Raw genomic sequence first — 25,352 nt, forward strand, 5'->3', positions numbered from 1 at the left:
CACCAATAAAAAAGTGCTGTCCAGAGTACTAAAACAAAAAAAAATGCTTAGATGCCTTCTCTTTCAAATAATGATAGCAAGAGAACGAATAAAAATTGATAATAGGAGTAAATTAGAAAGTTGCTTAAAATTGCATGCTCTTTCTGAATTACAAAAGAAAAAATTTGGGTACAGTGTCCCTTTAATAATATTAGCCATCTTAACGGGGACAGGGAAGGACTGAGGCACCATATACACACAGAGAGAAATGCACTCACAGGAACGAACAACCAGCTCAATACCATTGTTAGCCTGTTCTATGGCGATTTACCACCTGGGTGCAACTTCTTTTAGCCCAGCAATGCTTTTCACAGAGTAGAACTTTCCTGTAGTATATCAGTCTGATCCCGCCTATTACGGTCAGTCCAGCGCCGAAATACCAGGCAATTCCTCTGTGAACAAGGAACAAAGCAACCCCAGACGATCGTTTCGGCCTTCATTGGGCCTCGTCAGTGAGGTGTAGCAGTATTCCTCTAAGCACACTGAGCAAGGAGTCCACGTCTGGTTTCCCCTTTTTCCCATAGGGAGACTAAATACACACAGAGAGAAATGCACTCACAGGAACGAACAACCAGCTCAATACCATTGTTAGCCTGTTCTATGGCGATTTACCACCTGGGTGCAACTTCTTTTAGCCCAGCAATGCTTTTCACAGAGTAGAACTTTCCTGTAGTATATCAGTCTGATCCCGCCTATTACGGTCAGTCCAGCGCCGAAATACCAGGCAATTCCTCTCTGAATAAGGAACAAAGCAACCCCAGACGATCGTTTCGGACTTCATTGGGCCTCGTCAGTGAGGTGTAGCAGTATTCCTCTAAGCACACTGAGCAAGGAGTCCACGTCTGGTTTCCCCTTTTTCCCACAGGGAGACTAAATACACACAGAGAGAAATGCACTCACAGGAACGAACAACCAGCTCAATACCATTGTTAGCCTGTTCTATGGCGATTTACCACCTGGGTGCAACTTCTTTTAGCCCAGCAATGCTTTTCACAGAGTAGAACTTTCCTGAAGTATATCAGTCTGATCCCGCCTATTACGGTCAGTCCAGCGCCGAAATACCAGGCAATTCCTCTCTGAACAAGGAACAAAGCAACCCCAGACGATCTGAGGCACCACCCTGTCCACGTAAACCCTATCTAGTTTAGGGATCGAAGGTTCCTCCGGGAGTTTTGGTTCCGGAACCATTAACGTAGCAAGCACCTTTTTCAACAGAAAGCGCAAATGCTCCATCTTAAACTTATAGTCTGGCTCCTCCACAGCCAGAGGTCTAGATGTTGCCGATTCCGACCCAGAAAGAGCGTCCTCCAAAGAGTCAGAGTCGTCTTCATCAGTGGATAATCTATCAGAGACATCCAACAGAGTAGATGACCCCTGGGACGGATAGCTATGTTTCAGCTTTCGCTTGCACTTAGCAGGGCGTGGTAAGGCATTGAAGGCCGCAGAGACCGCTGTTTGTAACTGCTCAGTGAAATCTGGTGGCCATAGGGCCCCTCGCGCGGGAGGATTAGTAGTGCCCTGGGGAGCTGCATGTGTAATCGGAGATGAATGTAGGGAACGCACCTCGCGGGACGGTGAATCCTCAGCGGTGGACGGTTTAGTAGTACTAAATATCTTATTCTTTTTAGATATTGCAATTTTATCAAAGCATGTGGAACATAGTTGAGCAGGCGGATCAATCGGAACCTCCTCACAATAAACACAGGTATTAGATTTGGCTAAAGAGGGAGTACCCTCTAACATATCAGAGTCCTCCATAGCTTGCGCTTTTATTACGGACTAGATAGAATTAAATGGCACCTTTATACCCCAATGGTTGGGGCACTCACCACCTCCTATGACCCGGACCACAGAGAAAACGCTATCATCTCCTGCAACCACCGGTCAAGAAAGAGGAAGTTAAAGAGGCCACACCCGGTCACATGAAGTGCCATGCAGAACAGCCCCTGCACGAAAGTGAAAACACGCCAAAAAAGGCTGCGGCGATATCTCTCTAAAGAAACCTGACTGTTCACACATTGACAGAGCCTCATCTCACACATGTCGCAGCATTAAACACAATAAAGAAAATTATGCTTAAATCCACCCCTGTTTAATAACCCCTTTTCCGAGGATATATACAGATAAAAGGAGAAACACAGTGACCCTGTCTTCTTGCGTTATCAAACGTGTATAAATAAAACTATATTACCAGAATCTATGCCGTGGAACAGGAACACGGCCTTTCAAGTGTGACAGGGTAGTAGCATCACTCCTGATATGGACTTGAGTGCAGAAAGCAGGCAGCAAAACTCATCCACGCTGATTGCTTATGGAGCTACTAATCTTAGTCTGGATGGTTTCGCAGAAAGACTCTCCCTGCATCTCCGGGCTCTAACTTTTATCCATGCTCTCACTGAGAGGCTGACAGGACTACTTAAAACTCCAGTCCCACTGCGAAGAGTACTACCCTCCATAAGAGACTACTCCGAATCTTCCGGCACTTTTCTGCCAACCTCCTGTGACGAAAGGCAAAGAATGACTGGGGAATGAGGGGCGTGGGCGAGGTATTTAAGCCTATGGCTGGGGTGTCTTTGCCGCCTCCTGGTGGCCAGGTTCTTAATTCCCACAAGTAATGAATGAAGCCGTGGACTCTCCTCCCATTAAGATGGAAATTAACATGATTGTGAAAAACTGTAAAGCTTGGTACGAATACTGACAGATCAGTGAAGCAAATCCAACATAAAATAACCTAGTTTATAATATCTGGTGTTCACAATTACAAGTGAGAAACACGGGGGTCGATCAAAATCCTTTAGAAAAATTTAGGAAATTATTTATCTACAAACAGTCCCATAGACTTTAATTGTGTTTTTTGGTTGATAATAATTTGATACTTTTTCGAAAAGATTATGATCGACCTCATGTTTAGCACATACTTACTTTCTTCTCTGCCGCTGAATTAGTTATTGAAGCAGCAACGGAATGTCCAATATGTGCTGATAATAAGGCTGCTCCATTACTTGTAGACTCCACACAGGTTGTGCGCATCTGCTGCCACCAGGGAGACACAGATTGTACATCCCAAGACTCATCAATGGCCACTGTGCCAAACAAAATGCAGCAAAGTTCATTATGTGCAAAAAACAGAGACCTTTAGCTAAAATCACACGATTTATTAAATAGCAGGTACAATTATGCGCACATACACAAAATGATATTGTAAATATCATGTCATTTACAAATTAGTTTGGCTGACATTTAAAAGCAACCAACTCTAGGTATTTGTCATATTTCACTGATACATCACTGGGTAAAGTTGTTTAAAAGGATGCAAAACTATTTTTTTCTTTGCTACATTCTTTTTTAAAATGTACTACAGAATTGTGTTTTTTAACTAACAGATGTTCCAGTAATAAGGAACGGCTAGTTACTCTCCACCAATAAAGTAACATTAGGTCATATGCAAATGTAGTTAATGTTTGCTGCACAAATTATCATTAAAGGGATATGAAACCCAAAAAAAATTATTTTGTGATTGGACAGAGGACACCATTTTAAAAAAACAGAATTTATGTTTACCTGATAAATTACTTTCTCCAACGGTGTGTCCGGTCCACGGCGTCATCCTTACTTGTGGGATATTCTCTTCCCCAACAGGAAATGGCAAAGAGCCCAGCAAAGCTGGTCACATGATCCCTCCTAGGCTCCGCCTACCCCAGTCATTCGACCGACGTTAAGGAGGAATATTTGCATAGGAGAAACCATATGGTACCGTGGTGACTGTAGTTAAAGAAAATAAATTATCAGACCTGATTAAAAAAACCAGGGCGGGCCGTGGACCGGACACACCGTTGGAGAAAGTAATTTATCAGGTAAACATAAATTCTGTTTTCTCCAACATAGGTGTGTCCGGTCCACGGCGTCATCCTTACTTGTGGGAACCAATACCAAAGCTTTAGGACACGGATGAAGGGAGGGAGCAAATCAGGTCACCTAAATGGAAGGCACCACGGCTTGCAAAACCTTTCTCCCAAAAATAGCCTCAGAAGAAGCAAAAGTATCAAACTTGTAAAATTTGGTAAAAGTGTGCAGTGAAGACCAAGTCGCTGCCCTACATATCTGATCAACAGAAGCCTCGTTCTTGAAGGCCCATGTGGAAGCCACAGCCCTAGTGGAATGAGCTGTGATTCTTTCGGGAGGCTGCCGTCCGGCAGTCTCGTAAGCCAATCTGATGATGCTTTTAATCCAAAAAGAGAGAGAGGTAGAAGTTGCTTTTTGCCCTCTCCTTTTACCGGAATAAACAACAAACAAGGAAGATGTTTGTCTAAAATCCTTTGTAGCATCTAAATAGAATTTTAGAGCGCGAACAACATCCAAATTGTGCAACAAACGTTCCTTCTTTGAAACTGGTTTCGGACACAGAGAAGGTACGATAATCTCCTGGTTAATGTTTTTATTAGAAACAACTTTTGGAAGAAAACCAGGTTTAGTATGTAAAACCACCTTATCTGCATGGAACACCAGATAAGGAGGAGAACACTGCAGAGCAGATAATTCTGAAACTCTTCTAGCAGAAGAAATTGCAACTAAAAACAAAACTTTCCAAGATAATATCTTAATATCAACGGAATGCAAGGGTTCAAACGGAACCCCCTGAAGAACTGAAAGAACTAAATTGAGACTCCAAGGAGGAGTCAAAGGTTTGTAAACAGGCTTAATTCTAACCAGAGCCTGAACAAAGGCTTGAACATCTGGCACAGCGGCCAGCTTTTTGTGAAGTAACACAGACAAGGCAGAAATCTGTCCCTTCAGGGAACTTGCAGATAGTCCTTTGTCCAATCCTTCTTGAAGGAAGGATAGAATCCTAGGAATCTTAACCTTGTCCCAAGGGAATCCTTTAGATTCACACCAACAGATATATTTTTTCCAAATTTTGTGGTAAATCTTTCTAGTTACAGGCTTTCTGGCCTGAACAAGAGTATCGATAACAGAATCTGAGAACCCTTGCTTCGATAAGATCAAGCGTTCAATCTCCAAGCAGTCAGCTGGAGTGAAACCAGATTCGGATGTTCGAACGGACCCTGAACAAGAAGGTCTCGTCTCAAAGGTAGCTTCCAAGGTGGAGCCGATGACATATTCACCAGATCTGCATACCAAGTCCTGCGTGGCCACGCAGGAGCTATCAAGATCACCGACGCCCTCTCCTGATTGATCCTGGCTACCAGCCTGGGGATGAGAGGAAACGGCGGGAACACATAAGCTAGTTTGAAGGTCCAAGGTGCTACTAGTGCATCCACTAGAGCCGCCTTGGGATCCCTGGATCTGGACCCGTAGCAAGGAACTTTGAAGTTCTGACGAGAGGCCATCAGATCCATGTCTGGAATGCCCCACAGCTGAGTGACTTGGGCAAAGATTTCCGGATGGAGTTCCCACTCCCCCGGATGCAATGTCTGACGACTCAGAAAATCCGCTTCCCAATTTTCCACTCCTGGGATGTGGATAGCAGACAGGTGGCAGGAGTGAGACTCCGCCCATAGAATGATTTTGGTCACTTCTTCCATCGCCAGGGAACTCCTTGTTCCCCCCTGATGGTTGATGTACGCAACAGTTGTCATGTTGTCTGATTGAAACCGTATGAACTTGGCCCTCGCTAGCTGAGGCCAAGCCTTGAGAGCATTGAATATCGCTCTCAGTTCCAGAATATTTATCGGTAACAGAGATTCTTCCCGAGACCAAAGACCCTGAGCTTTCAGGGATCCCCAGACCGCGCCCCAGCCCATCAGACTGGCGTCGGTCGTGACAATGACCCACTCTGGTCTGCGGAATGTCATCCCTCGTGACAGGTTGTCCAGGGACAGCCACCAACGGAGTGAGTCTCTGGTCCTCTGATTTACTTGTATCTTCGGAGACAAGTCTGTATAGTCCCCATTCCACTGACTGAGCATGCACAGTTGTAATGGTCTTAGATGAATGCGCGCAAAAGGAACTATGTCCATTGCCGCTACCATCAACCCGATCACTTCCATGCACTGAGCTATGGAAGGAAGAGGAACGGAATGAAGTATCCGACAAGAGTCTAGAAGCTTTGTTTTTCTGGCCTCTGTCAGAAAAATCCTCATTTCTAAGGAGTCTATTATTGTTCCCAAGAAGGGAACCCTTGTTGACGGAGATAGAGAACTCTTTTCCACGTTCACTTTCCATCCGTGAGATCTGAGAAAGGCCAGGACAATGTCCGTGTGAGCCTTTGCTTGAGGAAGGGACGACGCTTGAATTAGAATGTCGTCCAAGTAAGGTACTACAGCAATGCCCCTTGGTCTTAGCACAGCTAGAAGGGACCCTAGTACCTTTGTGAAAATCCTTGGAGCAGTGGCTAATCCGAAAGGAAGCGCCACGAACTGGTAATGTTTGTCCAGGAATGCGAACCTCAGGAACCGATGATGTTCCTTGTGGATAGGAATATGTAGATACGCATCCTTTAAATCCACCGTGGTCATGAATTGACCTTCCTGGATGGAAGGAAGAATAGTTCGAATGGTTTCCATCTTGAACGATGGAACCTTGAGAAACTTGTTTAAGATCTTGAGATCTAAGATTGGTCTGAACGTTCCCTCTTTTTTGGGAACTATGAACAGATTGGAGTAGAACCCTATCCCTTGTTCTCTTAATGGAACAGGATGAATCACTCCCATTTTTAACAGGTCTTCTACACAATGTAAGAATGCCTGTCTTTTTATATGGTCTGAAGACAACTGAGACCTGTGGAACCTCCCCCTTGGGGGAAGTCCCTTGAATTCCAGAAGATAACCTTGGGAGACTATTTCTAGCGCCCAAGGATCCAGAACATCTCTTGCCCAAGCCTGAGCGAAGAGAGAGAGTCTGCCCCCCACCAGATCCGGTCCCGGATCGGGGGCCAACATTTCATGCTGTCTTGGTAGCAGTGGCAGGTTTCTTGGCCTGCTTACCCTTGTTCCAGCCTTGCATTGGTCTCCAAGCTGGCTTGGCTTGAGAAGTATTACCCTCTTGCTTAGAGGACGTAGCACTTTGGGCTGGTCCGTTTCTACGAAAGGGACGAAAATTAGGTTTATTTTTTGCCTTGAAAGGCCGATCCTGAGGAAGGGCGTGGCCCTTACCCCCAGTGATATCAGAGATAATCTCTTTCAAGTCAGGGCCAAACAGCGTTTTCCCCTTGAAAGGAATGTTAAGTAGCTTGTTCTTGGAAGACGCATCAGCCGACCAAGATTTCAACCAAAGCGCTCTGCGCGCCACAATAGCAAACCCAGAATTCTTAGCCGCTAACCTAGCCAATTGCAAAGTGGCGTCTAGGGTGAAAGAATTAGCCAATTTGAGAGCATTGATTCTGTCCATAATCTCCTCATAAGGAGGAGAATCACTATCGACCGCCTTTATCAGCTCATCGAACCAGAAACATGCGGCTGTAGCGACAGGGACAATGCATGAAATTGGTTGTAGAAGGTAACCCTGCTGAACAAACATCTTTTTAAGCAAACCTTCTAATTTTTTATCCATAGGATCTTTGAAAGCACAACTATCCTCTATGGGTATAGTGGTGCGTTTGTTTAAAGTGGAAACCGCTCCCTCGACCTTGGGGACTGTCTGCCATAAGTCCTTTCTGGGGTCGACCATAGGAAACAATTTTTTAAATATGGGGGGAGGGACGAAAGGAATACCGGGCCTTTCCCATTCTTTATTAACAATGTCCGCCACCCGCTTGGGTATAGGAAAAGCTTCTGGGAGCCCCGGCACCTCTAGGAACTTGTCCATTTTACATAGTTTCTCTGGGATGACCAACTTGTCACAATCATCCAGAGTGGATAATACCTCCTTAAGCAGAATGCGGAGATGTTCCAACTTAAATTTAAATGCAATCACATCAGGTTCAGCTTGTTGAGAAATGTTCCCTGAATCAGTAATTTCTCCCTCAGACAAAACCTCCCTGGCCCCATCAGACTGGGTTGGGGGCCCTTCAGAAATATTGTTATCAGCGTCGTCATGCTCTTCAGTATCTAAAACAGAGCAGTCGCGCTTACGCTGATAAGGGTTCATTTTGGCTAAAATGTTTTTGACAGAATTATCCATTACAGCCGTTAATTGTTGCATAGTAAGGAGTATTGGCGCGCTAGATGTACTAGGGGCCTCCTGAGTGGGCAAGACTCGTGTAGACGAAGGAGGGAATGATGCAGTACCATGCTTACTCCCCTCACTTGAGGAATCATCTTGGGCATCATTGTCATTATCACATAAATCACATTTATTTAAATGAATAGGAATTCTGGCTTCCCCACATTCAGAACACAGTCTATCTGGTAGTTCAGACATGTTAAACAGGCATAAACTTGATAACAAAGTACAAAAAACGTTTTAAAATAAAACCGTTACTGTCACTTTAAATTTTAAACTGAACACACTTTATTACTGCAATTGCGAAAAAACATGAAGGAATTGTTCAAAATTCACCAAATTTTCACCACAGTGTCTTAAAGCCTTAAAAGTATTGCACACCAAATTTGGAAGCTTTAACCCTTAAAATAACGGAACCGGAGCCGTTTTGAACTTTAACCCCTTTACAGTCCCTGGTATCTGCTTTGCTGAGACCCAACCAAGCCCCAAGGGGAATACGATACCAAATGACGCCTTCAGAAAGTCTTTTCTAAGTATCAGAGCTCCTCTCACATGCGACTGCATGCCATGCCTCTCAAAAACAAGTGCGCAACACCGGCGCGAAAATGAGGCTCTGCCTATGCTTTGGGAAAGCCCCTAAAGAATAAGGTGTCTAAAACAGTGCCTGCCGATATTATTATATCAAAATACCCAGATAAAATGATTCCTCAAGGCTAAATATGTGTTAATAATGAATCGATTTAGCCCAGAAAAAGTCCACAGTCTTAATAAGCCCTTTTTGAAGCCCTTATTTACGATCGTAATAAACATGGCTTACCGGATCCCATAGGGAAAATGACAGCTTCCAGCATTACATCGTCTTGTTAGAATGTGTCATACCTCAAGCAGCAAAAGTCTGCACACTGTTCCCCCAACTGAAGTTAATTGCTCTCAACAGTCCTGTGTGGAACAGCCATGGATTTTAGTGACGGTTGCTAAAATCATTTTCCTCATACAAACAGAAATCTTCATCTCTTTTCTGTTTCTGAGTAAATAGTACATACCAGCACTATTTTAAAATAACAAACTCTTGATTGAATAATAAAAACTACAGTTAAACACTAAAAAACTCTAAGCCATCTCCGTGGAGATGTTGCCTGTACAACGGCAAAGAGAATGACTGGGGTAGGCGGAGCCTAGGAGGGATCATGTGACCAGCTTTGCTGGGCTCTTTGCCATTTCCTGTTGGGGAAGAGAATATCCCACAAGTAAGGATGACGCCGTGGACCGGACACACCTATGTTGGAGAAAAGTTTTCAATATACTTCTATTTTCAAATTTGCTTTGTTCCCATGATATTCTGTGTTGAAGAAATACCTAGGTAGGCATCTAGAGCAGTAATTGACAGGAAATATTGCTTCCAGCTAGTGCTCTTGCAAATCTATACCATTCTTGCAAAATTGCTGCCATATAGTTCTCCAAAAATGGGCCAGCTCCTAAGCATACATCCCTGCTTTTCTACAAAAAGATACCAAAAGAACAAAGAAAAATTGATAATAGAAGTAAATTAGAAAGTTGTTTAAAATCATATGCTCTGTCTAAATCATGAAAGAAAAACTTTGGATTTTATATCCCTTTAAATGAATTTATGTAAAATTATTCAATGGATGTGTGCTTTTTATAGCTTAAAGGGACATAATACTCATATGCTAAATCACTTGAAACTGATGCAGTATAACTGTAAAAAGCTGACAGGAAAATATCACCTGAGCATCTCTATGTAAAAAAGGAAGATATTTTACCTCACAATCTCCTCAGCTCAGCAGAGTAAGTTCTGTGTAAAAAGTTATACTCAGCTGCTCCCAGCTGCAGGTAAAAATAAAAAAAAATATGAAGAAATGAACAGCAGCCAATCAGCATCAGCAGTGCTGAAGTCATGAACTCTTACTGTGATCTCATGAGATTTGACTTAACTCTCATGAGATTTCATAGTAAGCTTCCTTTACCTGATTGGTGAAATAATATGAGAGTTCACGAGGCTCATCCCCTAAGCTGTCTTAGGACAGACACACTAAAATGCTGCTTAGAAATCCTTTACAATGGGAGGTGGCTACTGAGGAACTTTTGAGGTAAAATATCTTTCTTTTTTACATAGAGATGTTCAGGTGATATTTTCTAGTCAGCTTTTTACAGCTATGCTGCATCACTTTCAAGTGTTTAAACATTTGGGTATTACGGCCCTTTAAGTAAAAGTTATAAAAAACATAAAATTATGCTTACCTGATAATTTAATTTCCATTGAGGGGAGGAGAGTTCACGGCTTCATTCATTCATTACTATTGGGAATTAAGAACCTGGCCACCAGGAGGAGGCAAAGACACCCCAGCCAAAGGCTTCAAGGGACAGTAAACACCAAAATGTATGTTGTTTAAAAATGGAGATAATCCCTTTATTACCCATTCCCCAGTTTTGCATAACCAACACAGTTATAATAATATACTTTTTACCTCTGTGATTACCTTGTATCTAAGCCTCTGCAAACTGCCCCCTTATTTCAGTTCTTTTGACAGACATGCATATTTAGCCAATCAGTTCTGGCTCCTAAGAGCTTCACGTGCCTGAGCTCAATGTTATCTATGTGAAACACATGAACCAACACCCTCTAGTGGTGAAAAACTGTCAAAATGCTTTCAGATTAAAGGCGGCCTTCAAGGTCTAAGAAACTAGCATATGAACCTCCTAGGTTTAGCCTTAAATTAAGAATACCAAGAGAACAAAGCAAAATTGATAATAAAAGTAAATCGGAAAGTTGTTTAAAATTACATTACCTATTTAAATCAAGAAAGTTTTTTTTTACTTGACTGTCCCTTTAAATATCACCCCTACTTCCCTCATCCCCCAGTCATTCTACAGAGGGAACCTGAAACAGTAGGAGGAATTGATGGAAGTGAAATTATCAGGTAAGCATAATTTATGTTTTCCATCTAAAGGGGAGGAGAGTCCATGGCTTCATTCATTACTATTGGGAACATATACCCAAGCTCTAGAGGACTCTGAATGAAACCGGGAGGGTAAAAGGCGGACCGTAATCTGAGGGCACCACAGCCTGCAAAACCTCTCTCCCAAAAACAGCTTCCGCAGAAGCAAAAACGTCAAATTTGTAAAACTTTGTAAAAGTGTGTAAGGAGGACCAGGTAGCCGCCTTACAAATTTGCTCCATCGAGGCCTTATTCTTGAAGGCCCAAGATTAAGCCACAGCTCTAGTTGAATGAGCCGTGATCCTCTGAGGAGGCTTATGTCCCACTGTCTCATAAGCCAAGCGAATCAAGCTCCTCAACCAAAAAGACAAAGAAGTAGTAGAGGCCCTTTGCCCCTTGCGCTTTTACACCACAAAGAGAGATGTAGACTGTCTGAAATCCTTTGTAGCCCGAAGATAGAACTTTAAGGCACGAAGTAACCTCTCCTTAGAAGAAGGGTTAGGACACAAAGAAGAAAGAATTATTTCCTGATTGATGTTATGGTTAGACACCACCTTGGGGAGAAACCCCAACCCAGTGCGAAGTACAGCCTTATCTGCATGAAACAATAGATAAGGAAGATCACATTGCAAGGCAGCTGATTCAGATACTCTGCGTGCCGATGCAATAGCCAACAGGAAGAGAACCTTCCAGGACAGAATCTTAATGTCTATGGAATGCATAGGTTCAAACGGAACCCTCTGCAGAACCTTAAGGACTAAGTTTAAGCTCCAAGGTGGAGCAGACTGTCTAAAGACAGGCCTGATTCTAGACAGAGCCTGAACAAAAAAAACAGAATTTATGCTTACCTGATAAATTTCTTTCTCTTGCGGTGTATCCAATCCACGGATTCATCCTTACTTGTGGGATATTCTCCTTCCCTACAGGAAGTAGCAAAGAGAGCACACAGCAGAGCTGTCCATATAGCTCCCCCCCTAGCTCCACCCCCCAGTCATTCGACCAAAGGTTAAGAAGCCAAAGGAGAAACCATAGGGTGCAGTGGTGACTGTAGTTTAAACAAAACATTTTTTACCTGACTTAATTGCCAGGGCGGGCCGTGGACTGGATACACCGCAAGAGAAAGAAATTTATCAGGTAAGCATAAATTCTGTTTTCTCTTGCAAGGTGTATCCAGTCCACGGATTCATCCTTACTTGTGGGATACCAATACCAAAGCTTTAGGACACGGATGAAGGGAGGGAACAAGACAGGTACCTTAAACGGAAGGCACCACTGCTTGCAAAACCGTTCTCCCAAAAATAGCCTCCGAAGAAGCAAAAGTATCGAATTTATAAAATTTGGCAAAAGTATGCAGTGAAGACCAAGTCGCTGCCTTACAAATCTGTTCAACAGAAGCCTCATTTTTGAAAGCCCATGTGGAAGCTACTGCTCTGGTAGAATGAGCAGTAATTCTTTCAGGAGGCTGCTGGCCAGCAGTCTCATAGGCCAAACGGATGATGCTTTTCAGCCAAAAGGAAAGAGAGGTAGCAGTCGCTTTCTGACCTCTCCTCTTACCAGAATAGATGACAAACAAAGAAGATGTTTGTCTGAAATCCTTAGTTGTTTGTAAATAGAACTTTAAAGCACGAACTACATCAAGATTATGCAAAAGACGTTCCTTCTTCGAAGATGGGTTAGGACACAGAGAAGGAACAACTATTTCATGGTTAATATTCTTGTTAGAAACAACTTTAGGAAGAAAACCAGGTTTGGTACGCAAAACTACCTTATCTGCGTGGAACACCAGATAAGGTGAATCACACTGTAAAGCAGATAATTCTGAGACTCTTCGAGCAGAAGAGATAGCTACCAAAAACAAAACTTTCCAAGATAACAACTTAATATCTATGGAATGTAAAGGTTCAAACGGAACCCCTTGAAGAACTGAAAGAACTAGATTTAGACTCCATGGCGGAGCCACAGGTTTATAGACAGGCTTGATTCTGACTAAAGCCTGTGCAATTGCTTGAACGTCTGGTACCTCTTCCAGACGCTTGTGCAAAAGGATAGACAGAGCAGATATCTGTCCCTTTAAAGAACTAGCCGACAATCCTTTCTCCAAACCGTCTTGGAGAAAAGACAATATCCTGGGAATTCTAATCTTACTCCATGAGTAACCCTTGGATTCACACCAACAAAGATATTTCCACCATATCTTATGGTAGACTTTCCTGGTGACAGGCTTTCTAGCCTGGACCAGAGTATCTATAACTGACTCAGAAAAACCACGCTTTGAAAGAATTAAGCGTTCAATCTCCAAGCAGTCAGACGTAGAGAAACTAGATTTGGATGCTTGAACGGACCCTGTATTAGAAGGTCCTGCCTCATTGGCAGTGTCCATGGTGGGACAGATGACATGTCCACTAGGTCTGCATACCAAGTCCTGCATGGCCACGCAGGCGCTATCAAAATCACTGACGCCTTCTCCTGCTTGATTCTGGTGATCAGACGAGGTTAGAAGAGGAAACGGTGGGAAAACATAAACCAGATTGAAGGACCAAGGCACTACTAGAGCATCTATCAATGCCGCCTTGGGGTCCCGGGACCTGGATCCGTAGAGAGGAAGCTTGGTGTTCTGACGGGACGCCATCAGGTCCAACTCTGGAATGCCCCATAGCTGAGTCAGCTGGGCAAATACCTCCGGGTGGAGTTCCCACTCCCCCGGGTGAAAAGTCTGATGACTTAGAAAATCCGCCTCCCAGTTGTCTACACCTGGGATGTGAATTACTGAGAGATGGCAGGAGTGGGCCTCTGCCCACCTGATTATTTTGGTTACTTCCCTCATCGCTAGAGAACTCTTTGTTCCCCCCTGATGATTGATGTAAGCTACAGTCGTAATGTTGTCCGACTGAAATCTTATGAATTTGGCCGCAGCTAGGTGAGGCCATGCCTGAAGCGCGTTGAATATCGCCCTCAGATTGAGCTACAGATGGCCGAGGAATGGAATGAAGAACTCGGCAAGTAGTTAAAAGTGTTGTCCAAATAAGGCGCCACTGCTATGCCCCGCGGTCTTAGAACCGCCAGAAGGGACCCTAGCACCTTTGTGAAAATTCTGGGAGCAGTGGCTAAACCGAATGGAAGAGCCACGAACTGGTAATGCTTGTCTAGAAAAGCAAACCGGAGGAACTGATGATGATCTTTGCGGATTAGGATATGCAGGTACGCATCCTTTAGATCCACGGTAGTCATATATTGACCTTCCTGGATCATAGGTAAGATTGTCCGAAAGGTCTCCATCTTGAATGATGAGACTCTGAGGAATTTGTTTAGAAATTTGAGATCCAGGATTGGTCTTAAAGTTCCTTCTTTTTTGGGAACCACAAACAGGTTTGAGTAAAACCCCAGCCCTTGTTCCGCAATTGGAACTGGGTGGATCACTCCCATTGTATGTATGTCTTCTACACAGCGTAAGAACGCCTCTTTCTTTGTCGTGTCTGTAGACAGACGAGAAATATGGAACCTTCCCCTTGGAGGGGAGTCCTTGAATTCTAGAAGATATCCCTGGGTAACAATCTCTAAAGCCCAGGGATCAAGAACATCTCTTGCCCAGGCCTGAGCGAAGAGAGAAAGTCTGCCCCCTACTAGATCCGGTTCCGGATCGGGGGCTACCCAGTCATGCTGTCTTGGTAGCAGCTGCAGGCTTTTTGGCCTGTTTACCCTTGTTCCAGCCATGATAAGGCTTCCAGGTTGCCTTGGGCTGTGAAGCGTTACCCTCTTGCTTTGCAGCTGTAGAGGCTGAAGCTGGACCGCTCCTGAAATTACGAAAGGAACGAAAATTAGCTTTGTTTTTAGCCTTAAAAGGCTTGTCCTGGGGGAGAGCATGGCCCTTTCCCCCGGTGATTTCTGAAATAATCTCTTTCAATTCTGGCCCGAAAAGGGTCTTTCCCTTGAAAGGGATATTTAACAATTTGGATTTTGACGACACATCGGCCGACCATAACTTGAGCCAAAGCGCTCTGCGTGCCATAATAGCGAAGCCTGAATTTTTTGCCGCCAACTTAGATAATTGCAAAGCGGCATCTGTGATAAATGAATTAGCCAGCTTTAGAGCCTTAATTCTATCCATAATTTCGTCATATGAGGTCTCCGTCTGGAGCGACTCCTCCAGCGCCTCAAACCAGAAAGCCGCTGCAGTAGTTACAGGAACAATGCAGGCAATAGGTTGGAGAAGAAAATTTTCTTAAGTAAACCTAACTTTTTATCCATAGGATCTTTAAAAACACAACTGTCTTCAATTGGTATGGTTGTGCGCTTAGCAAGTGTAGAAACAGCCCCCTCTACCTTAGGGACCGTCTGCCACGAGTCCCGCCTAGGGTCAGTTATGGGGAACATTTTCTTAAAAATAGGTGGGGGGACAAAAGGGACACCTGGTCTATCCCACTCCCTAGTAACAATATCCGCAACCCTCTTAGGGATCAGAAATACATCAGTGTATACAGGAACCTCTAGGTACTTGTCCATTTTACACAACTTCTCTGGGACCACCATAGGGTCACAATCATCCAGAGTAGCTAATACCTCCCTGAGCAAAACGCGGAGGTGTTCCAATTTAAATTTAAATGCTAATGAATCTGACTCTGCCCGATGAGAAAACTTTCCTGAATCGAAAATTTCTCCCTCAGACATCAAATCCCTCACCTCCATTTCAGAGCGTTGTGAGGGTACATCAGATAAGGCTACCAAAGCTTCAGACTGCTCATAATCTGTTCTTAAAACAGAGCTATCACGCTTTGTAGGAAAAACTGGCAGTTTGGATAGAAAGGCCGCAAGGGAATTATCCATAACTGTCGCTAGTTGTTGCAATGTAATAGGGGCAGACGCACTAGAGGCACTAAGCGTCGCTTGCGCGGGCGTAACTGGTTGTGACACATGGGGAGAGGTAGACGGACTATCCTCATTACCTTCAGTCTGAGAATCATCTTGGGCCACATTTTTAAGTGCAACAATATGATCTTTAAAGTGTATAGACATATTAGTGCAATTGGGACACATTCTGAGAGGGGGTTCCACCATGGCTTCTAAACACATTGAACAAGGATTTTCCTTAGTGTCAGACATGTTTAACAGACTAGTAGCATACACAAGCAAGCTTGGAAAACACTTTAATCAAATAAAAAACACAATTTGAAAAAAACGTTACTGTGCCTTTAAGAAATAAAAAGAGCACACAATTTTACAAAACAGTGAGAAATGCACCAATCCTTTTGAAATTTTCACAGTATGTACCTAAGGCTTAAATATGATTGCACAGCAAGTTTCAGAACGATTATCCCCTTAATGCCCAAACCGGAGCAGCCTAAAGCCAACAACCGGTTAACAAACTACAGCACAGCTTGCCACAGCTTACTGCTGTTGGCCCTACCTGCCCTTAGGGATCAGTTTTGGGGAAACAAAGCTTCTTCTAGGCCCTCAATCAGCAGCAGGGCCCTTCGTGTGAAGCAGCATGAACTTGTCTTTCAAGCTAAATTAGGCCTCTCCCACTCCGGAGTTGTGAGGCCTACAAAAATCACTTCTAAGTGACTAAATTTATGCCATGTGGATAATAACCCCAGTAAAACACTCCAAAGTGCTTAAAAAGGTGTCTCCAACGAGTATTTCTTAATAAATAATCGATTACCCTGCATTAGTGTCAACCAGCCTATTTAGCCCTGTCATGTAAGCATTCAATTCTATACTAAGTCTCAGAACATAGCTTACCCTCCCCACATGGGGATCTTGTCAGTCTTCTAGCATTATCTCAGTCTTGTGTAGAAATAAATGACTGAACATACCTCATTGCAGTCAAGCCTGCAAACTGTTCCCCCCAACTGAAGTTTTCTTGTACTCCTCAGTCCTGTGTGGGAACAGCAGTGGATTTTAGATACAACATGCTAAAATCATTTTCCTCTCAGCAGAAATCTTCATCACTTTTCTGCTAGAGAGTAAATAGTACAAACCGGTACCATTTAAAAATAACAAACTCTTGATTGAAGATATAAAACTACAATTCTAACACCACATTCACTTTACTCTCCCTGAGAGAGAACCAAGTGCGTTAACGCGGCAAAGAGAATGACTGGGGGGTGGAGCTAGGGGGGGGGGGGGGAGCTATATGGACAGCTCTGCTGTGTGCTCTCTTTGCTACTTCCTGTAGGGAAGGAGAATATCTCACAAGTAAGGATGAATCCGTGGACTGGATACACCTTGCAAGAGAAATTGAACGTCAGGGAGCTAAGTGAGTCTCCTTTGCAACAAAACCGATAATGCCAAAATCTGTCCCTTTAAGGAACTAGCGGCAAGACCCTTCTCCAAAACAACTTGGAGAAAGGACAGAATCCTGGATACCTTCACCTTATGCCAAGGATATCCATGCTTCTCACCCAGGACAAGTAAGTCCTCTACACCTTATGGTAGACGGCTCAGTAGTACTAGACATCCGCTTACATTTAGATGTTGTAACTTTATCAAGGCATGTGGAACATAGTTGAGCAGGCTGATCTACCAGAACCTCCTAACAATAAGCACAGGAATGAGACTTTATTAAGGAAGGAGAGCATTTCAACGTGTCAGAGTCCTCCATCGCTAACTTTATTTATTAAAAACGCATTTTATACCACCAATGGCCGGGGCACTCACCACCTCCTAGGACCCGGACTACAGAAACCACTACGTCTCTTGCGCCACAGATCAACAAGAAGGAAAGATAGCTACACCCAGTCACATGGAATGCCTGGCAGGACCGCCCCTGCACTAGGGAAAAACGCGCCAAAAAATGGCAGCGCAAAGCTTCCGCAAGTAACCTGAAAGTTCCACACATTGCCGGAGCCTCATCTTGCACATAACGCAGCAATGACAGAATAAACAATATCATGTATAAACCCCCCTGTTCAGTAATCCCCCTTTCAGAAATATTAACCCTTGATTCTGTAAAGATAAAAAAGCGCCACACTGCGACCCTAACTTCTATGTTATCATTATTAATAAAAAATGAAACCATCTTACCAGAATCTACGCCGTGGAACAGGAACACGGCCCTTCAAGTGTGACAGGTTAGTAGCCTCACTCCTGACATGGACTTGAGTGAAGAAAGAAGGCAGCGAAACTCAACGCTGATTGCTTATGGAGCTGTTAATATGAGTCGGGATGGTTTCACAGAAAGACTCTCCCTGCATCTCCGAACTCTAACTTTCGCCCAGGCTCTCACTGAGAGGCTGACAGGACTACTTAAAACTCCAGCCCCACTGCGAAGAGTACTACCCTCCATAAGAGACTACTCCGAATCTTCCGACACTTCTCTGCCAACCTCCTGTGACGAAAGGCAAAGAATGACTGGGGGATGAGGGAAGTGGGGGAGGTATTTAAGCCTTTCGCTGGGGTGTCTTTGCCTCCTCCTGGTGGCCAGGTTCTTAATTCCCAATAGTAATGAATTAAGTCGTGGACTCTCCTCCCCTTTAGACGGAAAAGAAAACATTGTATAATATTCCAAAATCTTAAACTGCCTCCACTTGGCTGGATATTTTTTTCTGTGGATAAAACTGCAATCTTTTTCATCTAGACAGTTTTCCAACATCACAAAAAGGAGAATAAATCCCACCTTTCATCTTGCTTAGAAGGGACAGCATGCTATGAAGGCAACACAAGGACTGTGTGTTCTCCAGGATTTCTCTCTCTTTGGAAAGCCACACTCTGAGAAGTAGGGACTACAACAAAGCCACAGTAAAATATTTATTGTTAATTGGTTTATTTACTATTTACTTCTTGACATTAAATAGCAGCTAAAAATCTCACTCATCTAAACATACAGTGACTAGCAATATACCCATGGTTACACTATAAACCATTCAGTAAATGTATGTGCCAGCTGGAATGGAATATAAATGAGAATAAGGACAATTTTACCAGTAGCAATTGGGGACTTAGACCAGCAGCATCCAGGGTTTGGCACATATCCTGTGTGGAGCACTCTCCATGCAGACACTTCCAGAAGAAGAAGTTACCTGCAACAGGTAAGAGACATTATCAGGCAATGTCACTTATGAAATGGTACAGATGGTCACAAATAAGTCAGAGCTAGACATAAACAGCCTAGTCTTAGAGGGACACTTTTACAACTTGCTTAGGGGATAAATATTTATTGGGAAATAAATATGAAAAATTTGAATTGTTGCAAACAAAAACTGATGTAAATGTGAAATTATGACAGCTTTAAAGTGAATGTAAATTTTGATGCTTATGTGCCCGGTTTTTAAACATTTGATTAAAAACAGGGGCACTTTAATTCATCAAAATGTACATTTCACTCCTGTTGTGAAAAAAAACTTACCTTTTAATCTTCACAGCAGCTCCAGCTTCCTCCAGTCGTAGCAAGCCATTTCTGATGTCAGAAATGATGGATAGGTCATCCTCCAATCACAGCTTCTCCCCGGGGGAATCAGTGTCTGATTCAACGCCGTGATTGGAGGAAGCCGGATTCCTCATTTTAGACCCAGGAAGAGGCTTTGGAACGGGTGGAGGAAGCTGGAGCTGCTGTGAAGATTAAAAGCTAAGTATCTCTTCACATCACGAGTGAAATGTAAATTTTGATGAATTAAAGTGCCTTTGTTTTTAATCGAATTTTTAAAAACCGGGCACTTTAGCATCAAAATTTACATTCATTTTAAGCAACCATTATCTTTCCATTATAAGCTTGTTTTTAAAAATGTGAATAATTCTGGACTGTACTCCAAGTGACTACAAAACTGGAAAAAACTAAATTTATGCTTACCTGATAAATTTATTTCTCTTGTGGTGTATCCAGTCCACGGGTTCATCCATTACTTGTGGGATATTCTCCTTCCCAACAGGAAGCTGCAAGAGGACACCCACAGCAGAGCTGTCTATATAGCTCCTCCCGTAACTGCCAACCCCAGTCATTCGACCGAAGACAAGCAAGAAAAAAGGAGAAACTATAGGGTGCAGTGGTGACTGTAGTTTAAAAAATAAAAAACACCTGCCTTAAAATGACAGGGCGGGCCGTGGACTGGATACACCACAAGAGAAATAAATTTATTAGGTAAGCATAAATTTTGTTTTCTCTTGTAAAGGTGTATCCAGTCCACGGGTTCATCCATTACTTGTGGGATACCAATACCATAGCTTTAGGACACGGATGAAGGGAGGGACAAGGCAGGCCCTTAAACGGAAGGCACCACTGCCTGTAAGACCTTTCTCCCCAAAATAGCCTCTGAAGAAGCAAAAGTATCGAATTTGTAGAATTTAGAAAAAGTATGAAGCGAAGACCAAGTCGCCGCCTTACAAATCTGTTCAACAGAAGCCTCATTTTTGAAAGCCCATGTGGAAGCTACCGCTCTAGTGGAATGAGCTGTAATTCTTTCAGGAGGCTGCTGGCCAGCAGTCTCATAAGCTAAGCGTATTATACTTCTTAGCCAAAAAGAAAGAGAAGTTGCCGAAGCCTTTTGGCCTCTCCTCTGTCCAGAGTAGACAACAAACAAAGCAGATGTTTGACGAAAATCCTTCGTAGCTTGAAAATCCGCCTCCCAGTTCTCTACTCCATGGCATCTGTCGTCACTATAGTCCATTCTGGCCTGCGGAAGCTCATTCCCCTGGACAGATAGACCCGAGATAGCCACCAGAGAAGAGAATCTCTGGTCTCTTGATCCAGATTTAGCAGAGGGGACAAATCTGTGTAATCCCCATTCCACTGATTGAGCATGCAAAGTTGCAGTGGTCTGAGATGTAGGCGGGCAAACGGAACTATGTCCATTGCCGCTACCATTAAGCCGATTACTTCCATACACTGAGCCACTGACGGCTGAGAAGTGGAATAAAGAGCACGGCAGGAAGTTAGAAGCTTTGACAACCTGACCTCTGTCAGAAAAATCTTCATTTCTACTGAATCTATCAGAGTTCCTAGGAAGGAAACTCTTGTGAGAGGGGAGAGAGAACTCTTTCCTTCGTTCACCTTCCACCCGTGAGACCTCAGAAAGGCCAGAACAATGTCCGTATGGGACTTGGAGATTTGAAAAGTCAACGCCTGTATCAGAATGTCGTCTAGGTAAGGGGCCACCGCTATGCCCCGTGAACCGCCAGTAGGGACCCTAGAACCTTCGTAAAGATTCTTGGTGCCGTGGCTTAACCCGAAGGGAAGAGCCACAAACTGGTAATGCCTGTCTAGGAAGGCAAACCTGAGAAACCGATGATGATCTCTGTGTATCGGAATGTGGAGATAAGCATCCTTTAAGTCCAAGGTAATCATATATTGACCCTCCTGGATCAAAGGTAGGATGGTTCAAATAGTCTCCATCTTGAAGGATGGGACCCTGAGAAATTTGTTTAGGATCTTGAGATCCAAGATTGGTCTGAAAGTTCCCTCTTTTTTGGGAACTATAAACAGATTTGAATAGAATCCTTGCCCCTGTTCCTCCCTTGGAACTGGGTGGATCACTCCCATGACCAGAAGGTCTTGAACACAACGTAAGAATGCCTCTCTCTTTATCTGGTTTGCAGATAATTGTGAGAGATGAAATCTCCCTTTTGGGGATGAGGCTTTGAAATCCAGAAGATATCCCTGGGAAACAATCTCCAGAGCCCAGGGATCCTGGACGTCTCTTGCCCAAGCCTGGGCAAAGAGAGAAAATCTGCCCCCAACTAGATCCGGTCCCGGATCGGGGGCTACTCCTTCATGCTGTCTTAGAGGCAGCAGCAGGTTTTTTGGCCTGCTTTCCCTTGCTCCAAGCCTGGTTAGGTCTCCAGACTGGCTTGGACTGGGCAAAATTTCCTTCTTGTTTTGCAGTAGAGGAAGTTGAAGCTGCGCTACTCTTGAAGTTCCAAAAGGAACGAAAATTAGTCTGTTTGGTCCTTAATTTGTTGGACCTATCCTGGGGAAGGGCGTGGCCTTTCCCTCCAGTAATATCAGAAATGATCTCCTTCAGTCCAGGCCCAAATAGGGTCTGCCCTTTGAAGGGGATGTTGAGAAGCTTAGACTTTGAAGTAACGTCAGCTGACCAGGATTTAAGCCATAGCGCCCTATGCGCCTGAATGGCAAAACCTGAATTCTTAGCCGTTAGCTTAGTTAAATGAAAAACGGCGTAAAAAATAAATGAATTGGTTAACTTAAGAGCTTTAAGCCTGTCTAGGATATCATCCAACGGGGTCTCCACATGTAGAGCCTCCTCAAGAGATTCGAACCAGAAAGCCGCTGCAGCAGTGACTGGGGCAATGCATGCAAGAGGCTGGAGAATAAAACCTTGTTGTAAAAAGATTTTCTTAAGGAAACCCTCTAATTTTTTATCCATTGGATCTAGGAAAGCACAACTGTCCTCGACGGGGATAGTTATACGCTTAGCTAGGGTAGATACTGCTCCCTCCACCTTAGGGACCGTCTGCCACGAGTTCCGTGTAGCGGCATCTATGGGAAACATCTTTTTAAACGCAAGAGGGGGAGAGAACGTTACACCTGGTCTATCCCATTCCTTCGTAATAATTTCTGAAAACCTCTTAGGTATTGGAAAAACATCAGTGTAAACAGGCACTGCAAAGTATTTGTCCATTTTACACAATTTCTCTGGGACTACAATGATGTCACAGTCATCCAGAGTTGCTAAAACCTCCCTGAGCAACAAGCGGAGGTGTTCAAGCTTAAATTTAAATGCTGTCATTTCAGAGTCAGACTGAAGTAACGACTTCCCTGAATCAGAAATGTCACCCACAGATAGAAGCTCTCCTGCTTCGGCTTCTGTACATTGTGAGGGTATATCAGACATAGCTACTAAAGCGTCAGAAAGCCCTGTATTTGTTCTAGCCCCAGAGCTGTCTCGCTTTCCCTGTAACCCTGGCAGCTTGGACAATACCTCTGTGAGGGTATGAGTCATAACTGCCGCCATGTCTTGTAAGGTAAAAGCATTGGAAGCGCCAGATGTACTTGGCGTCACTTGCGCGGGAGATATAGGTTCTGACATATTGGGGGAGCTAGGTGGTTTAACCTCCCTTTTGTCAGTCTGAGAAACCTCTGGTGATAAATCCTTAAAACCCATAATATGGTCTTTATAACTTATAGAAAGGTCAGTGCATTTGGCACACATTCTAAAAGGGGGTTCCACAATGGCTTCTAAACATAATGAACAAGGAGTTTCCTCTAAGTCAGACATGTTTAACAGACTAGTAATGAGACCAGCAAGCTTGGAAAACACTTTAATAAATGTGAAAAAGCAATTAAACAAAAACGGTACTGTGCCTTTAAGAGAAAAAAAACTACCCCATAAACTGCAAAACAGTGATAAAAAGTAGTAAACTCTACGAAATTTTTACAGTGTGTATAAGAGACTAAAGCAGCATTGCACCCACTTGCAAATGGATGATTAACCCCTTAGGCCCCAAAACGGATTAGAAAAACGGAAAAACCGTTAAAAAACAGTCAAACACACTGCCACAGCTCTGCTGTGGCCCTACCTGCCCTTAAACACGATTTTTTGCAGGAAAAACACCCTCTATAGTGGTCCTATATGCCAGAGGACTCCTTTAGGAAAGCTGGATGTCTCAGTCTGTATATCAACTGCGCATAAAGTGCGCTAAAATAGGCCCCTCCCACCATGCACTCAAAGTCAGAGGGCCTTAAAAAACTACTCCTAGGAGTAAAATAACAGCCATGTAGAAAACTAAGCCCCAAATAAAGATTTATCACCCTCAGAGAAAAAACGTTTTTACTATAAAACATGCAAACAGGCAATCTTCAGTCCCCCCAACTGAAGTTTTCTTTCCATACTCTTCAGTTATGTGTGAGAACAGCAATGGACCTTAGTTACAAACCGCTAAGATCATCAACCTCCAGGCAGAATTCTTCTTCCAATTTATGCCTGAGAGTAAAAGAGTACAACGCCGGTACCGTTTAAAAATAACAAACTTTTGATTGAAGGTAAAAACTACACTATGTCACCACATCTCTCTTGATACTTCCTTTCTTGTCGAGAGCTGCAAGAGAATGACTGGGGGTGGCAGTTAGGGGAGGAGCGATATAGACAGCTCTGCTGTGGGTGTCCTCTTGCAGCTTCCTGATGGGAAGGAGAATATCCCACAAATAATGGATGAACCCGTGGACTGGATACACCTTTACAAGAGAAATTTAAGTTTTTAAAACTGTAAATGAGCTGTTTGACAGATAAAGTTTACTGACATGTCAACTTTTGTGAAGCTCTATTTTCAAAACCATAGACGATGTTTGTTTGAAGTTTGGCTATAACTCTTGATTTGTGTTAGGCCTTTTTTTGTGGAAACAAGCTTTTATCTTTTTTTGTTAAAAATATTAATAAATATGGTCAGGTTTTTTGGAGCATGTTTCTACTAGTCTTGGAGAAGTATATATGTGTGTGCGTGTAATTGCTGTGCTTTACTAAATGACAACACCTTAAAAGGGACAGTAAAGTCAAATTAAACTTAAATGAATTAGGTAGTGAATGAAATTTTAAACAACTTTCCAATTTACTTATATTTTCAATTTTGCTTAGTTCTCTTGAAATCCTTTGTTTTGAGTAAGCTAAGGTGAGCTCAGGAGCGTGAACGTATCTTTAGCTATCTAGCAGCAGTGTTTGCAATGTTATACAGCAGTGTTTAGATATGTTATACATAGTTGCAAACAATGCTGCCATAGCATGCTAAACACATGCACACTCCAGAGCTCCTAGCATCATGCCTAGGTTTACTATTAAACAAAGGATATTAAGAGAACAAAGCACACGTGGTGATAGAAGCAAATTGGAGAGTTGTTTAACATTGCATGCTCTATCTGAATCATGAACGTTTCATTTTGAATTTACTGTCCCTTTAAGGAGAAAAAAATGATCTAGGATAAACTTAGCTGATTAAATATTGTTGCTGACCACTTAAACAATAGCTGTATTGTCACAAGAAATGGCAGCCGTGTTAGGATATGTTGGAGAAAACTAAATTATGCTTACCTGATCATTTCATTTCTATCTGTGGGAGAAGAGTCCACTGCTTCATTCATTACTTGTGGGAATTAAGAACCTGGCCACCAGGAGGAGACAAAGACACCCCAGCCAAAGGCTTAAATACCTCCCCCACTCCCCTCATCCCCCAGTCATTCTGCCAAGGAAACAAGGAACAGTAGGAGAAATATCAGGGTATAAATGGTGCCATAAGAATAATATTAAATTTAGGTCCGCCCACCGGAGCAAACAGGCGGGGACTTTCCTCCCACAGATG

At 43.3% G+C, this 25,352-nt stretch overlaps 1 protein-coding gene across 1 annotated transcript in view; it reads right to left on the reverse strand.

Annotated features, from left to right (window-relative positions):
* Window positions 1–25,352, reverse strand: part of RAB3GAP2 (RAB3 GTPase activating non-catalytic protein subunit 2) — a 470,453-nt gene that overhangs the window by 165,435 nt on the left and 279,666 nt on the right. The window contains 3 exon segments of the mRNA XM_053712514.1: window positions 2,962–3,122; window positions 18,730–18,835; window positions 19,035–19,132. Coding sequence (XP_053568489.1) covers window positions 2,962–3,122; window positions 18,730–18,835; window positions 19,035–19,132 — 365 coding nt within the window.

This window comes from Bombina bombina, chromosome 4 (assembly GCF_027579735.1).
Source record: "Bombina bombina isolate aBomBom1 chromosome 4, aBomBom1.pri, whole genome shotgun sequence".
In the NCBI taxonomy this organism is placed as follows: domain Eukaryota; kingdom Metazoa; phylum Chordata; class Amphibia; order Anura; family Bombinatoridae; genus Bombina; species Bombina bombina.